Source organism: Typha latifolia, chromosome 6 (genome assembly GCF_019914945.1).
Source record: "Typha latifolia isolate L0001 chromosome 6, TyphaL0001v2, whole genome shotgun sequence".
Taxonomy (NCBI): domain Eukaryota; kingdom Viridiplantae; phylum Streptophyta; class Magnoliopsida; order Poales; family Typhaceae; genus Typha; species Typha latifolia.
Window position 1 is genome coordinate 584,088 of NC_133091.1, and position 15,192 is coordinate 599,279.

Sequence of the window (15,192 nt, forward strand, 5' to 3'; positions counted from 1 at the left end):
GTTTACTCATTATGCCCACAATGGGCATTGCTCGGGGGACAAAGACATACTAACAAACACTTTAATTGCCTCCACTAAACTGCAACTAAACATTTTCAAAAAAGAAAAAAAAAATTTCAGTTGTATTCAGATGTAATTTTAAGGAGAAATTTATGACTTTAGTGGAACTTGAAATTTATGCTTTTCCTGTCCTCTCTAAATAAATTTATCAGTATCTCTTTTCTGGGTCATTTAGATTTGTTGGGTAGTAGTTAGTAGGCCAACAACTTCATTACTACCTGAAGTCAACTTGCATATCTAAACACTCAAATCTATTAAAATAAGATTTGTAAATGTATAACAATGGCATTTAAATTTGGTAATTTGAAAAGATTTAAGTACAAAAATTAAGCTAATGACCAACGTACGCTTCTTATAAAAAAATTTGTTGTGAAACAGACAAACAGTAGACCAAGGTACTAAACGAACATCGACAAAAGAAGAAAAGGAAATTCTCAAAACAAAAATTGAGAGAAATCCAAACTGCACGCAAAGCGCAGAGAAGACCAACTCATAGCACCTAATCTTCTACTCTCTCCTTCAACTTTGGTGAGCGATGGAGGAAGAGAAGACGAAGGCGACGGTCCGGAAGCTAGCGGCGGCCGTGGAGGAGATCTCCTCCGTCTCCGATTACCGTAACGCCTATAAGAAGCAGCTCTGCAACCTCGCTCGGCGGATCAAGCTCCTCGCACCCGTGGTCGACGAGCTGATGGATCGCCGCGACCCGATCCCCGAGGCGGCGGCGCGAACCCTAGAGCCGCTCGCCGAAGCGCTCGATTCGGCTAAGGAGTTCCTCCGGTTCGGTACCGAGGGAAGCAAGATTTTTCTGGTACGATAAAGCTTGCAATTTTGTTTAAAAGCCGCCATATTTTTTGGTAGAAATTGGGTCAAAGACTTGATTTTAATTCGCTAATCATAGCAAAGTTAGATCTTTCATGTGATGGGAAGTGTAACACTTCGTTTCTTGCTGTGATCATGGTTGAAATTTTGTTGAAGTTCTGGCTGTTGAAAGCTATTATGGTTTATGATTTTGGGAGTTTCTTATTTTCAACTATAAACCTGTTGGATATTCTTGTTGTATTTGCCCTAGATTTCTTAGATTGTGCAGTTAATTATGATAATTTCGTGTTAGTAGGTTATCAATAGTCAACGCAATTCAGGAATAAACTTGTTTTATAAATTGGTTGTGCTATATTTTTAAAAAATATCGATCGGGTCTAATATAACTATTCCTTTGATATGGAAATCAAGAGGAGATTAGATTCTAGGTATGTTCGGAGGCATGTGTCGTTATAAGATACTCATCTATGATTATGTATATCTTGCACTTTTCGCTTCAGACAATAACTTCTCTTAGTTGATTATTTTGACATTGCATTTGAGTACAGTCCTGAAAACTTCTATAACTGACGGACCAATTGTCTTCTTAGTAACTGCTTGCAACTTGCAAGCTTATATGTGTGTGAATGATTTTTTTTTGTTTTTTTTATTGGTCTATTCTCAAGTACTTGTCAGCCTAGATATTCTGTCTTGAAGTCGAGCTCACTTATATAAGGCCATGATGTATCACTGCTGTTAACACTCAAGCAAGTCTTGGGCCCTTGTTTGGAGCCATGAGGACTGATTCACGACTGTTGATGCTTGGATTGTGATAGATGATTGAGATGAGTTTAGAGTTATAAGAAGAGAAGTGGCTGATGAAATAGGTGTTCTTTAAGAGGCTGGTAGACTCTCTAACCTGCTACCTCTAATATTCCCCCCTCATCACTATCCTGGCCTGGTGTCTGATATATATCTTCTTCTGCTGATCTGATCTCATTTTTATGCACTGTAATCTATGCCCTTGTTTTTTGTTTGCAGGTCCTTGAGAGGGATGAAGTAATGAAAAGGTTTCAAGAAGTAATTGCTCAGTTAGAACATGCTTTGGGTGGAATTTCTCTCAATGAATTAGACATATCAGATGAAGTTAGAGAACAGGTCTGGATATATGTAAAGCAATTATCTTTGTAATTCTTATATAAAAGAATATCCCCTATAGTTTTGATCTGCCCTGGATATGTCTCATATTGTAGTGAATGAGTCTTTACAGGTTGAGCTAGTGCATGCTCAGCTCAAGAGAGCCAAAGAACGGATTGATATGCCTGATGCAGAACTGTATGCTGAGTTACTATCTCTATATAACAAGACCAATGAAGCAAATGGAGACCCAGCCATCCTTCAAAGATTATCAGAAAAGATGCATCTCATGACCATTGCTGATCTCACACAAGAATCATTAGCTTTACATGAGATGGTTTTTGCAAGTGGCGGTGGAGATCCGGGAGAGCAAATTGAGAAGATGTCAATGCTGTTAAAGAAGATTAAGGATTTTGTGCAGACCCAGAACCCTGAAATAGGTACTCCAGCAAATGCTATAAATTCCAATTTTCTGCTTCCGGATGGGAAGACAAATCTTTCAGCCATTCCTGATGATTTCCGCTGTCCAATATCCCTGGAATTGATGAAAGATCCAGTTATTGTGGCCACCGGTCAGGTATCTGCACCATCTCATTTACTGTCTCAACATTAAGAGGTCTTAGCTATATATTTCAATGGAGCTGTATATTTTTGTTAATTCACAGACATATGAGCGGGCATGCATTGAGAAGTGGCTAGCATCTGGGCACGATACATGCCCAGCAACACAACAGAGGCTGGCTAACACAACATTGACCCCAAACTATGTCCTCAGAAGCCTTATAGCTCAGTGGTGTGAAGCTAATGGTGTGGAACCACCTAAGCGCCCTTCCCGGCCTACTAAACCCACATCTGCTTGCTCCTCAAGTGAACGTGCTCATATAGATGCTCTTGTCTGTAAGTTATCCTCTCCCAACCTTGATGACCAGCGATCTGCTGCTGGGGAGCTTCGCCTTCTAGCCAAGCGTAATTCTGACAATCGACTCTGCATAGCTGAGGCTGGCGCTATTCCCCTATTTACAAGTTTACTCTCAACTGTTGATTTGCGCACCCAGGAACATGCTGTTACTGCCCTTCTGAACCTCTCCATATATGAAGGCAACAAGGCAAGCATTATAATATCAGGGGCTGTTCCAGGCATAATCCATGTTCTACGGAGCGGTAGCATGGAAGCACGGGAAAATGCTGCAGCTACACTCTTTAGTCTTTCAGTGGTGGATGAATATAAGGTAACCATTGGGGCAGCAGGGGCCATTCCAGCACTTGTATTGCTGCTCAGCCAAGGCACCCAGCGTGGGAAGAAGGATGCTGCGACAGCCCTCTTTAACCTGTGCATTTACCAAGGCAACAAGGCAAAGGCAGTTCGAGCTGGTGTTGTGCCACTCATAATGGGGCTTCTGACCGATCCAGCAGGTTCTATGATGGATGAGGCAATGGCAATACTGGCAATACTGTCGAGCCACCCTGAGGGGAAGGCAGCAATTGGGGCTGCAGATGCTGTACCAGTGCTCGTAGAGATGATAGGAAGTGGTTCCCCGAGGAATAGAGAGAATGCAGCAGCTGTTCTTCTACATCTCTGTGGAGGAGAACAGCAGCTCCAACATCTAGCCCGGGCACAGCAGTGTGGAGTGATGGGACCTTTGCGGGAGCTAGCAGTGAATGGGACAGAAAGGGGCAAGAGGAAGGCTGTGCAGTTGCTTGAGCGCATGAACAGATTTCTTATACAGCAACAGGAGGAGCAGGCTCAAGCTGTGGCTTTCAATCAGGCTCATGTCCAGGTCCAGGTCCATGACCATGCTGAACAGTCAGACAATCCACCTTCTGTAGTTCTTATTGATGTTTAGTGTGGTTCTTTTATCCCTCAGTTTTTTGACGCTCTTTCCTGCAGTAATTAGATTTGATCTCAAGATCAGATGGTGGGCTCTTGAAGTTGCTAATTATTCCATATTTGGGGATAATAAACTATCAGTATCCTGTAGAAGAAGGCGAAGTTGGTGCTCATAAATGGATTGCAGGAGCAAGCTAGCTCGTTCTGGTGATTCTGATACCAGCTCTAGTGATTTATAAGTTTTTACTAGTTCTATGTATTTCAAGGATTATTGGGGCCATCTTTGTAACTTGAGATATGGGAAGGAGGGTGTTGTACATAAATGAGCATCCTCTAACTAGTTTTTATGAAGAACATAATTGAAGTTTCATTGTGGTAGAACTGACTCTGGTTCTGAAATTTCATGAAGTATACGTGCGAGACTTCTTTAAAGCAGCGAAGAAAAGCTCCTTTAGCTTTGAGTCCTCTAATGTATGGTCTGCAGTTTGTCAACTGAGCTTGTGCAGCATATATCACGTTCAATCTTCTGGGATATTTTTTGGCATTTTGTTTTGAAAGAAAGCCACTTGAATCAATGATATGTTTCTGAGTTTATAACGTCATCCATTTTAGATATCAAGAATCTAATAAAATAATTAAAAAACATATACGACTTTTATTTCCACCATTGGCTGTCAGACAAGTTATTGTTTTTAATCCTCAAGATAACTCTTAGATGATTTGGCAAACAATAAGGATTGCCAAGTATTCGAACTGTAGAATATTCCAGCATCCAAAACTTTTGCTTGGAATTGCTCAGAGAACATTAGGATATCCTTGAAAAATATAAAGTGAGATTAGGAAGATTCCATCTAATAGTAGTTTAGCTTAGCTAATCTATGAAAACAAACACCAATGAGGATCACAGTACTCAGATCTGATTAACTTAAATCCTTTAACTATCTCTGGTAAAACTGGTGGTAGATGTTGCAGATAACAACAAATCTTCACTGAAAATTATACCACTGCAAGATCCCCCCACTTAACCTTCTCTGTCAAAAGGGAAAGTCTCATATATGGCGATGTGAGGGTTCTCTGCCATCAGTCCGACACCAAAGATTCCACAGTCAGATCAACTTGGCATGAACAGGACAGCATCAGAACCGACCTAATCCTATCCAATACTTAAAGCCTGGGGAAATTCGAGAAGGACTCAAAAGTGACAAACTGCAAAAGATCTCTTATTATGAAACCAAGTTTTTGTTGTTTCTTTCTTCACATCTACTTCCATCTTAATTATAACCAAAATGCATGTACTTGAGCAATAATATTTGGAATTTAGAGCTGTCTACGAACGAAATCTTCCACTCGGTGAAAAAAGTACACAAACTGATCAACAAGTAGAAGTCTCACGTTCCTCTGCCCGTGTTACAAGTGGATAAGAATCAAGAAGTTGCTGGTGAGCATAAACCTTATTGAGTGTGGACAAACAAGAGTTATTGTTCAGATATTGTGAGAGGACATTGAGCTAGGTGCTGTTCCTGAGAGCTACTCTTGGCCAAATTCATTGTAAGACAAAAGTTTTGGGAGTTTTATGGAAATTTTAATTGATCCAGATATTGGATTATATAGTAATAGCAATGCATGCACAAGGTTTATGTGAGTATAATTTTAGGAAATTTTCAATTAAAAAAAACTACATTATCCTACCTTATCATTTTTTTTCCTAAAAAAAAAGTTATTATCTTTCATAAGAATTATCTAATTAACCGCTCTATTGATATCATAGCAGCTTAATATTTCCGTCACTAAATTAAGTAACCTTACTTATAAAATTATCAAAGTCTCATTGCTGAGAGAACAGCTTGAATATTCATTGATATTATCAAAATCTTATAAAAAAGTTGTATTTTTTTATATTAAGATGAGGTGAGTTAGAATTAGCCCCAGGTATTAAATGAAATATTTTTTTGTAAAAGGTATAGGCTTGTTTTTTTAAAACAGTAAGGCATGGTTGGGGGAAAAAAATTCGATTAGGTAGAAACCATTTGCAATTTTTTTCTAGAATTTTTCAGAATGATATATGATTCATGAAAACTTAATTAGAAGTAGCTACATTATTGTCATTTATATTTTGACGTTAGAGAATTCCTCTTTGTTGGAATTGATGGAAGAAATGCTTCATCTATGAAATTTAAGATATTAAGTAGTCAAATATTTTAATTCTGGATTAATTCTTACGATATGCCATTCCAGAATAAATATTAAATATATATACTGATAAAATTGATGGCAGATATAGACATAATGGTTTGGTCTTCTTATATATCAAACAATGTGCTTTAACTTTAGGAAATGATCTACAAATATAATCTAATGGATTGGATCATGAAACAAAAGAAGTACACTTGCTATCAAACATGGTGAATCTTTCTGTCCTTAACACAGTTAGTGCCTAGTCATAGTGGAAGGTAATGTCTACGTTATAACTCCAAATAGAGAAATAGAAAGAAAGCAAACTTGTTCTCATTCTTAGTCTTGCAGATTATATTATATAATAGGGAATTTTTTTAAAAAAAATTGCATTTTAATATTATTCTTATTATTAATTTATACCCTATTATATATGGATGTTTATTATTTGTCTCTAAATTTTACTTGTATTACCTCAAAAAATATTCTGAGCTGACTTTATTCTAAATGCAATAAAAGTAAAAAAATAAAAATATTTAAACTACCTCCCCTTTTGTATTTATAGTTAATTGAAATCGCATCTATATAGTAATTAATAGACAATATAATTAAGAAAATTAACGTCATGGTCTCGTTGAGACATTAAATGCAAAATGTGTGGTTCGAATAATAAAAATCTATACAGTAGAACATAAATATTCGTATATTGTAGTCTAAGCCTACTCGATTATATCTATATTTAAGTCAGAGTAACTAGTGGAGAACAAATCCTAACAGTACTACTTCATGAGATCTCCCTGGTTAAGCATTAAGAAATATATAATAAAGAAGATGGCAAGGCAATGGCAATGTTAATGGCAATGACAAATGACAATATATAGCAATGGTAATGACATCTGCGAATCTAATGGCGTGATGTGTGAGTAGATCAGACACACGATTATGGCCATGATTGAGCTCATGTGACGCAACGTGAGCCACCATGGAATCTCCCAGTCCCCTCTCTCTCTTTTCCTTTCCTGTTTCAGCTATGAGTCCAAGGATAGGCCCCAACCCAAAAGCCCCCCTGACCCCATCCATTAAAAGTTAAAGCTGCATGCCTCTCTCTCTCTCTCTCTCTCTCTCTCTCTCTCTCTCTCGACATCTCTCCCTCTACATCTCTCTTAACCATGAAGCAGTCCCCCCTCCTTTCAAGGAACCCTCCTATGAATTTATCCCACTTATAGTACCACAAGTACCTCTCTCTCTCTCTCTAGATCTCTTTTTATATATATATAGATAGATAGATAGATAGATATAATATATAGTGTATGATGTAGTAAGTTTACAAGGTTGAGGGAGGTCACTTTATTCTTTGCAAGGGGGGGAGACTGCATTGGACTTGGGGAAAGGAGACGAAAACCTAGATTCCCTCAGACAGGGACAGGTAAACAAACAAGGGATTTTCTTGGGATTTCACCTTTTCCTTTCCTCCACTGCTGCCATTAACTCTCTCTCTCTCTCTAAACTTTTGCTTTTTTTTCCCTTGTTTGTTTTCAGTGCATGCTTGTCCTTCCACCACTGGTTAAGCTCTGCAAGCTCTCTTAGCCTCTGTTATAACTAACGGATTTCTCGGGAGATGGCTCTGCATGGGTTTTAGTAACATATATAAACATATGCGAATAGCTCATGAGTTGTATAAGGTTATATAGTAAGAGAGAGATGAGTGGAGGATTGATGTCATTGGACGCATTAAGCCATACCAAGTCCAACAGCATATGCCCATGTAAAGTGCTTGTCTCATAGCACATGTACGTACTTGTGTGCTTGTGTATGTGCGTGTATGTGGGTGGAATGTGAATGTTAGTGGGTCAGAACATTCATGAAATAGTATATATATGTCTTTCTCCCAAGTTGAGTCAATAGAGTATCACTAGCTAGTCATAAAAAGCTAGTTATCTTGACATGAGAATCACCAAAATTCTAAGTACTGAACATTATATTTGCTGTACATTAATATTTACTATGTTGAGTAGAGATTGCAAATTTTAATGAGCCAGTCAATGGTAGGCTTCGAACTCTAGAAATCTAAAGCTGCCTTTGATATCAGGGAAGGAAACATTCTTTGAGTACAACTAAGGAGATTGCTATAATTTTCTCCAACCTCCAATGTAGGAGAATGGCATTGATGGCAGACCAAGAGGAAAGGTTTCAATGGAAGTCAGTGCATGGGAAACCTAGTAAACCCTACACTAGGACCTATGTATGGAGAACTGGTCCATAGTGATTGCTCTACCAGAAGATCTATCAAAAGGTGAGAACTATATATTACTTGTTTAGGGCTTCCATCCTGCATTAATTTATGGTCCATGCAAAGGAAATGCTTGACACTAAGAATACAGCAAAATCTTGCATGAAGAATATAGACAGAGATACACAATCTACTTTAAAGTAGTAGTAGCTAGCAAAGTACTTCAGTTATTTGTTTTTCCCTTTTGCAGTACATATTAATTTAAGTATCATGATACCAATCTGGATTTTATTCATTACCACATGATAAAGTGTGATTGAATTCTCTGAGTGGTGTAGATATTATTGTGAAATGTACCTCGACGAGAAACTGAAGAAAAAGATTAATATAAAAGATCACAATGCAGTGTACTTGAAGTGAAACATCGATAAGGGATGCTACTCATGACAATTAAAGTGAAAAAATACACTGCCCTTGTTCATTGCTAACAACTAACTCTTCGATCATGTCAGAGATATAACCCTTCATGAACTCATGCACGCAATTAAACTTTCTTACCACACTAGAAGATACAAAGGAAGATAAAGGGAGACACCAGACGCAATAAATCGAAAACAAGAAATTTAACTAACCTACCATTTCTATGCTCCTCAAGTAGCCCTTCACCATAAGTTTAAAAGCTTTGCAGTTTCCAGCAGTAACCAAGTAGCTCCTCCGAAGCCATTGCAAAAAATTAAGCTCCAATGCTTAGGCCTGCTACCGAGAAATCACAAGATATTACCTGAGTTCGACGAGTTGAAGCCCGAGAGATCCGCCGTCCAACCACCGCCACCGCCGCTGGTGTTAACTCCCCCATTTCCACCTCCCCAGTATTGATCATTTCCAGGAATGCCCAAGTATTGCCTCGGCAAACTTAGCCCCTGCGCATTACTGTCTTCCATCTTCACTGAGGCTAGTTGCGTAATTAGCCCCGAGCCAGACACCGACACCTTTGGAAAAACCTGGTTACCGAAGCCGTGATCGCTGCCGCCATCTCCATCGAAGGGATATAACCCGGGAACTGAAGGAGCGGGAGGTGGCGGCGGGGGGTCCATATTTCCCAAGAATGGGAACTGTTGGATTTGCTGAAATCTCCAGTGCTCTAAACCAACGCTTGAGCTACTTCCAACATGATAGTCTACTGCTTCCAAGTGTTGCAATCCAGGAAAGCTCAACCCTAGATTGGATGCACCAGTGTAATCACCTAAAGGATGCATGGAAGACATAAAGGGCAATTGGGTCGGCGGCGGTAACATGTTAGACGGAATTACTCCGCTGCCGCCCGTCGCAGTGGATGACGAGGACGACGTGCCAGCCTGGCGGTCGGCGGAGGCAGAGACGGCAGATGATTTCGATGAGCTTCCGGAAGACTTGCTTCGCTTGTTGCGGCGGCAGCCGCCACCGACGGGGACGTTGCGGAGGGCGCCGCCACGTGTCCAGTATCGGCGGCAAGTCTTGCAGAAGTGCCGGGGCTGAGACAAGGAGTAGTTGTTGAAGTAGCAGAACTTGGTGTTGGTCGACTCGCACCGCGGGCACTTGAGCGCCGGCTCCGGCTGCGGGATCTTCGCCATCCTAGCCCGGTCAGCCATCGAGCCAGGCCTGACCGAGCCGCTGCCCGACCCAATCTCTTGACGCTGTACGGCTAGACCTGGTGGAAGCTGCGCCGCCTCCGAACCGCCGCCACCACCGCTGCCGCTACCACTAGGTGGTTGATGGGCTTGTTGCTGTAGATATTCCAAAAGAAAAAAAAATCAAGATTAGTAGAAGAGAGGCCAAAAAAAAACTACGGTATATTCAAGAAGAGATGGGAAAGTGTAAGAATATTTTGTTTTCTTTTTTTTTTTTCCTTTTTTTGCTCCTCCTTTTAATTTGCTTTTTTGACGAAGAAGATATAAGGGAAAGAAGAGGAGGAGGAGAAGGAGGAGAATTTAAGCTTACCTGGTTCCAGTTTGGAGGATCTAGATAGACTGGAACTGAGGAGAAAACCATGGTATTTTTTTCCTTCTTCTCCCTTGTGAGATTCTTTGTGGACTATAGGAATTGAGAGGTGGTGGAGAATCACATCCAGAAGGAGCTACTGGTTGGAAGAGAGAGAGAGAGAGAGAGAGAGAGAGGCGAAGGAAAGTAGAGAAAGAGATAGAGAGAGAGAGGATGAAGAGCAAAAGGAGGAGGTTTAATTCTTTTAACTCTCTATGGTGTCTTTTATATTATATATGGTAGGGTTGGATGCATATGTGGGTCTGATGGCGGAATGCCTTAGCCTTTAAGAATTTATTGTTGCTGAGAGCTAAGTGTTAAGAGACTTAGTGGCTGCTCATGCATGGAAAAGTTGGAGGGGGAGAAATAAAAAATTGCATGGAATTAAACCCTAGCAATTGTAACATTATTTGAGGGGACGTACTAAAGAAACAAAGGATATGTAAACAAAACATTCTCTTTAATTCTTATATATATAGAGAGAGAGAGAGAGAGACATAAAGAAAGAGAAGAAAAAGTTGGTCTTGCTATCTTAGTGGTGTGGAATGGCCTTCTTCTCTCTCTTCCTTTTGTTTTGCATGCCTATCATTTAATTTGCATGGAAGTGCAACCTTATGTGATATATACTGTTCATTTTAGTTCTCTCCACTGCCACGTCAGATTTTTCATTATTCGGAAAATAGTTAATTATTTATGAGACATAGGGAACTCATAATAGTAAACATAAACAAAGTGGGTTTATTATCGTAATTAATAATATTAATCACGGAACGGGCACCATTAATTACTTCGTCAAAAAGAAAAGGAGTGGCCGTCATCAGATGCTCCTGGTCGGTCGTCTCCACCACGCTAATAAGCCGCCACGTCGGAACCCGGGCCCACCGGATCCTCACCCTTTTAACACGCACGACCGCACCATGCACTTCACTCGTTCCCTCCTCTAGCGAATCAAATTCTCGCATCCACGGGACCCACACGGTTGGTCATGAAAACAGGTTACTATTCCGGTGTTTACAGCCATCATGTCATCGTCGTGTCTCGGAATATAGTTTGGTCGGCGACGCTCTATTTATCCCCCAAGTCGACAATTATTTTAACGTTGCACCAATCGATGTGGTGACCTGGAGCTTCTGATCGTTGGGCCCCACTACTACTACTACTACTACTACTACTACTACTACTACTACTACTACTACTACTACTACTACTACTACTACTACTACTACTACTACTACTACTACTACTAAGGAAGTGGTCCAAGATCTCACTGATGCAGCTGTGTAACTTGTACTGGATCGCCTCTTCTTGGCTAACCAAAAGAGAGCAATGGACAGAAGGTGGACCACGGTTTCAACTGTCCTTCTCAAGCCCCCTTGTAAAGGATGAGGATTAGATGTTTTATATATTCAGATGTCTCACGCATCATCATCATCATCATCTTGGGCAGGATGAGTATTATATATATTCATTAATCTTGAGTTAGATTTGAGCTGATCTTATTCTTAGGTCGACAAATGATGAAAACGGTGCAAAAGAAAGGTGCAAAATGAGAAAAATCTTTGGCTCCATTGATGCCAAGTACAATTCCATGCTCTTTTCTCAAAAGAAGTAAAGCTCAAGAGATCCTCCAGGAAAAAATAGAAATACACTCTCGATTAAGAGCTTGATATATATGTATATATTGTTTCTCATCATTAATTCCAAATGCTTATCCAGTATCCAATCGTCGATCACCTATCAAGATCGTATGCAGTAAACGTATAGAAGACAAACTCCATCAACTTGCTCCATCAAGACTAGACCATCAACATCGGCTCACACTGGTCATAGAAAGCTACCCCGAATTGTGCCAGTCCACATCGTATGTGTCGTCACCATTATTGAATTCTGAGAGTACTCCGAGGAGTATTCCGAGGATTCATATCCATGGCAAGATTTGTGCAAGTGTTCTTCACAATTAATACAGAATTAATCGCTTTATTTGAAATCTCGGTCTCCTGATTCTGAATGCACTTGGAGTTGGAGATGGGTTCAGATTATGTCGGTCAAAAAGGAGATGCATTCGTTTGAAGAGCTTGATTAGTTAAGCCTGGAGGCAGGCAGTGGATAGCAGCAGGAGGAGGAGCAGAATGCTACATATGGTTTTGAGAAAAGCAAAAGGTTCGGAAGTGAAAAAGCTGGGAGTGGATTCCTCCTTGGAGTTCGCCTCTGACGTGACCTCTCTTCTTTTGTAGAACCTGAGACCAAGAGACCGGATCACCAGCCAACCGAGGAGAGATCTCTGCATTAAAACGTTACAGTACCAGAGCAAAAGCACCAAAGAACATGCAGTGATATGATGAATGTGGTGGTGGTTGAAGCGTAAAGAAGAAGCTTGGCTGCTGATCGTAATTTCCAAAGGTCCCACTTTATAATCCTCTGTTAAGGGGCCCTGCTGGCCTTTGCAATTTAAAAGCAAAATTAGTGGCAGTCAGGGCTCTAATAAATGACCTGTTTCACCAATAAATGCATAATATACTAGAAGACGAGAAGAAGGTGATCACAAAGCAAGTGTAGTTCGTCACATTATGCATGCCATTCGAAACGTCGAACAATAAAAAAGAAACCTTACACAAGTAGACCTCCAAAGAACTTATAAAGGCTTTTAGCCAACAATGAAACATAAGATACTAACAATACGGGAAACCAGAATGAAAATAAGATCATATTTAAATTCTTAAACAATGGTAGCATTGTTATCCATAAGGAAACACTATGACGTAGAATTTTTTTTTTTGAGAGAGAGAGAGAGAGAAAGAGAGAGAAAACGAGCAGACCTAGCTAGATTTTTTTTTTATATTTTTATTTTCTGAGGGAAACCGACCAAGAAAATTTAAAGCAGGCATAGTGTCTACCCAGGCACTCTGCACCTGGAGACACAAATGGTATCCTTGTCATTAACCGAAGGTTGCTTAGTCAACCTCCTCATCATTTCGGCGAGCTCTGTCAGCCGCCCTCCTCATCTTAGCACTTATGTGGTTGCAGACACCCTGTAACTCCATTTTGTCCTCGGACTCATCGATCTCGGCTTGTTGGTTGCCGTCCAACCACAGGATTACTTGGTCGATCGTATCCGCGACCTTCTTCTTATAGGCAGCACTCATCTTTGAAGCGATATTCTCCTCTCTCCCTCTCCTCCTCCATGGCATTCCTTAGGTCGTAGTGCATATTTCTCCACGGTGTTCTTGGCCTCGACCTTCTTCCTGTGCTCCTCATCCTCGGACTTGTACTTCTCGGCTTCTTGGACCATATTTTGTATCTCCTCCGTGCTCAACCTGCCCTTGTCATTGGTGATAGTAATCTTGTTCTTCGGACCAGTAGTTTTGTCCTCAGCAGACACGTCCAAGATGCCATTTTCATCAATGTCGAAGCAAACAGTGATCTGAGAAACACCCCGTGGAGCAGGAGGGATCCCAGAGAGCTTAAATGTATACCAAGGGTATTGTTATCCTTTGTCCTGGCCCTCTCACCCTCGTATATCTTGATCGACACATTAGGCTTGTTGCCCGAGTAGGTAGAAAAGACCTGGTCCTTCTTGCAAGGAATGGCGGTGTTCCTTGGGATCAAGACAGTCATGACTCCTCCAGCAGTCTCCAGTCCAAGGGATAGAGGAGTAACGTCGATCCAGTGGAAGAAAGTCCTTCAGCTTCTCGTTGTCCTGCTCCACTTAAGATGGCGGCATGGACAGCAGCTCCACAGGCAACAGCTTCATCCGGATCAATACTCCTGCACAACTCAATTGCAGCAGCTGTTGCAACCTCGGTATTCTGGAGGAACCATCAACGAGGACAACATCGTCGACGCAATTAGTGATGAAAGCTTATTGGTTTGGCAGTGCAACTTGCCCCATCCTAGAAAGAGGGATGCAGAAAACAAATTTGCATATATACAACTTTCCAGAAATCATCAACCATATAAGATATTCCAGAGCAAGCCACACAAAGACAGAGCAGTATTGGATTTACTTGGTAATTACCACTGAGTTATAAACAAACTCACATTAAGCATAGGCATAAAGATTGTCATTAAAAATATTAGGAGATTACTTTAATTTAATCAATATTATAAGTTATCTGATAACAACAATAATATTTTCTAATATGATCCATATATAACTATTTCCAGATAACACGTGCTTTCCTATTGTTAGGAACACCAAATCTACAATTAAATTATAAATAATTACACAATGACAATATAAAAAAGTACTAGCAATTAATATATTCCCACTCGGAATGAAAGTGAAATTATTTCAATGAAAGTCAACGAGCTAGTTTAATGGTACAATAGGACATAAGTCGCACGGCAAAGTAATGAAAATATTAGTAGTAAATGAAAATAAACACATCAAGAAGCGTACTCAAAATGAGAAAGAATATCATTTTATTTGTAACACGTAACTATTATTGTCATTCATATAAGTTGCTCATCACTATTATCTTTGGCTCCATAACCTATTGCAACAGTGTGCAAAAAATTATATATATATATATAGGTCAAATATAAATTAAATTAGTAAAATAGGGTGAAAAATAGACTACCGATTTAGAAAGATACTAATTAAGATAGCTGGGATTGATATTTTTCTCATCTCATTCAAATGCTTATCCAGAATTCAAGCTTCATCACATCAAGTTCCGATGCAGTAAACTTGTGGAAGACAAAACTCCCTCAACTTGCACCATGAAGACCAGACCATCAATATTGGCTCACACTGGTCATAGAAAACTACACTCATTTGTGCCAGTCCACATCGTATGTCTCACCGTTAGTGAACTGCTTGCTAGAGCACTCCAAATGAGTATTCTGAGGAATCAAATCCATGGTTAAATGTGCTGATACTCTTAATCATTAATACAGAATTAATCATTTTATTTTAAACTTTGGTCTCCTGGTTCAAAATGCACATGGA

General features: G+C 40.0%; 2 protein-coding genes and 1 pseudogene across 2 annotated transcripts; 1 reads left to right on the plus strand and 2 right to left on the minus strand.

Moving 5' to 3' along the window:
• The first annotated feature begins 403 nt into the window (after window positions 1-403).
• On the plus strand, window positions 404-4,204 carry LOC140791023 (protein spotted leaf 11-like). The gene is made up of 4 exons (XM_073141370.1): window positions 404-868; window positions 1,900-2,016; window positions 2,129-2,572; window positions 2,661-4,204. Exons 1-4 carry the CDS (start codon window positions 596-598, stop codon window positions 3,837-3,839), a joined length of 2,013 nt encoding a protein of 670 aa, XP_072997471.1. The 5' UTR covers window positions 404-595; the 3' UTR covers window positions 3,840-4,204.
• A 4,445-nt stretch (window positions 4,205-8,649) lies between these two features.
• On the minus strand, window positions 8,650-10,461 carry LOC140791446 (dof zinc finger protein DOF5.1-like). The gene is made up of 2 exons (XM_073142020.1): window positions 10,203-10,461; window positions 8,650-9,988 (listed from the first exon to the last, which is right to left on the minus strand). The coding sequence occupies exons 1-2, from the start codon at window positions 10,251-10,253 to the stop codon at window positions 8,993-8,995; spliced, it is 1,047 nt and encodes a 348-aa protein (XP_072998121.1). The 5' UTR covers window positions 10,254-10,461; the 3' UTR covers window positions 8,650-8,992.
• A 2,712-nt stretch (window positions 10,462-13,173) lies between these two features.
• On the minus strand, window positions 13,174-15,104 carry LOC140790464 (heat shock 70 kDa protein 4-like; annotated as a pseudogene).
• Window positions 15,105-15,192: the final 88 nt, after the last annotated feature.

What these genes read in the sequence shown, in the direction of transcription:
- LOC140791446 (XM_073142020.1), bottom strand. Translation starts at nt 10,253, where the DNA reads ATGGTTTTCTCCTCAGTTCCAGTCTATCTAGATCCTCCAAACTGGAAC. An exon ending in ATCCTCCAAACTGGAACCAG is followed by an intron (nt 9,989 to 10,202) that starts GTAAGCTTAAAT and finishes GAATATCTACAG; the next exon opens with CAACAAGCCCATCAACCACC.
- LOC140791023 (XM_073141370.1), top strand. Translation starts at nt 596, where the DNA reads ATGGAGGAAGAGAAGACGAAGGCGACGGTCCGGAAGCTAGCGGCGGCC. An exon ending in AGGGAAGCAAGATTTTTCTG is followed by an intron (nt 869 to 1,899) that starts GTACGATAAAGC and finishes TTTTGTTTGCAG; the next exon opens with GTCCTTGAGAGGGATGAAGT. An exon ending in CAGATGAAGTTAGAGAACAG is followed by an intron (nt 2,017 to 2,128) that starts GTCTGGATATAT and finishes GAGTCTTTACAG; the next exon opens with GTTGAGCTAGTGCATGCTCA.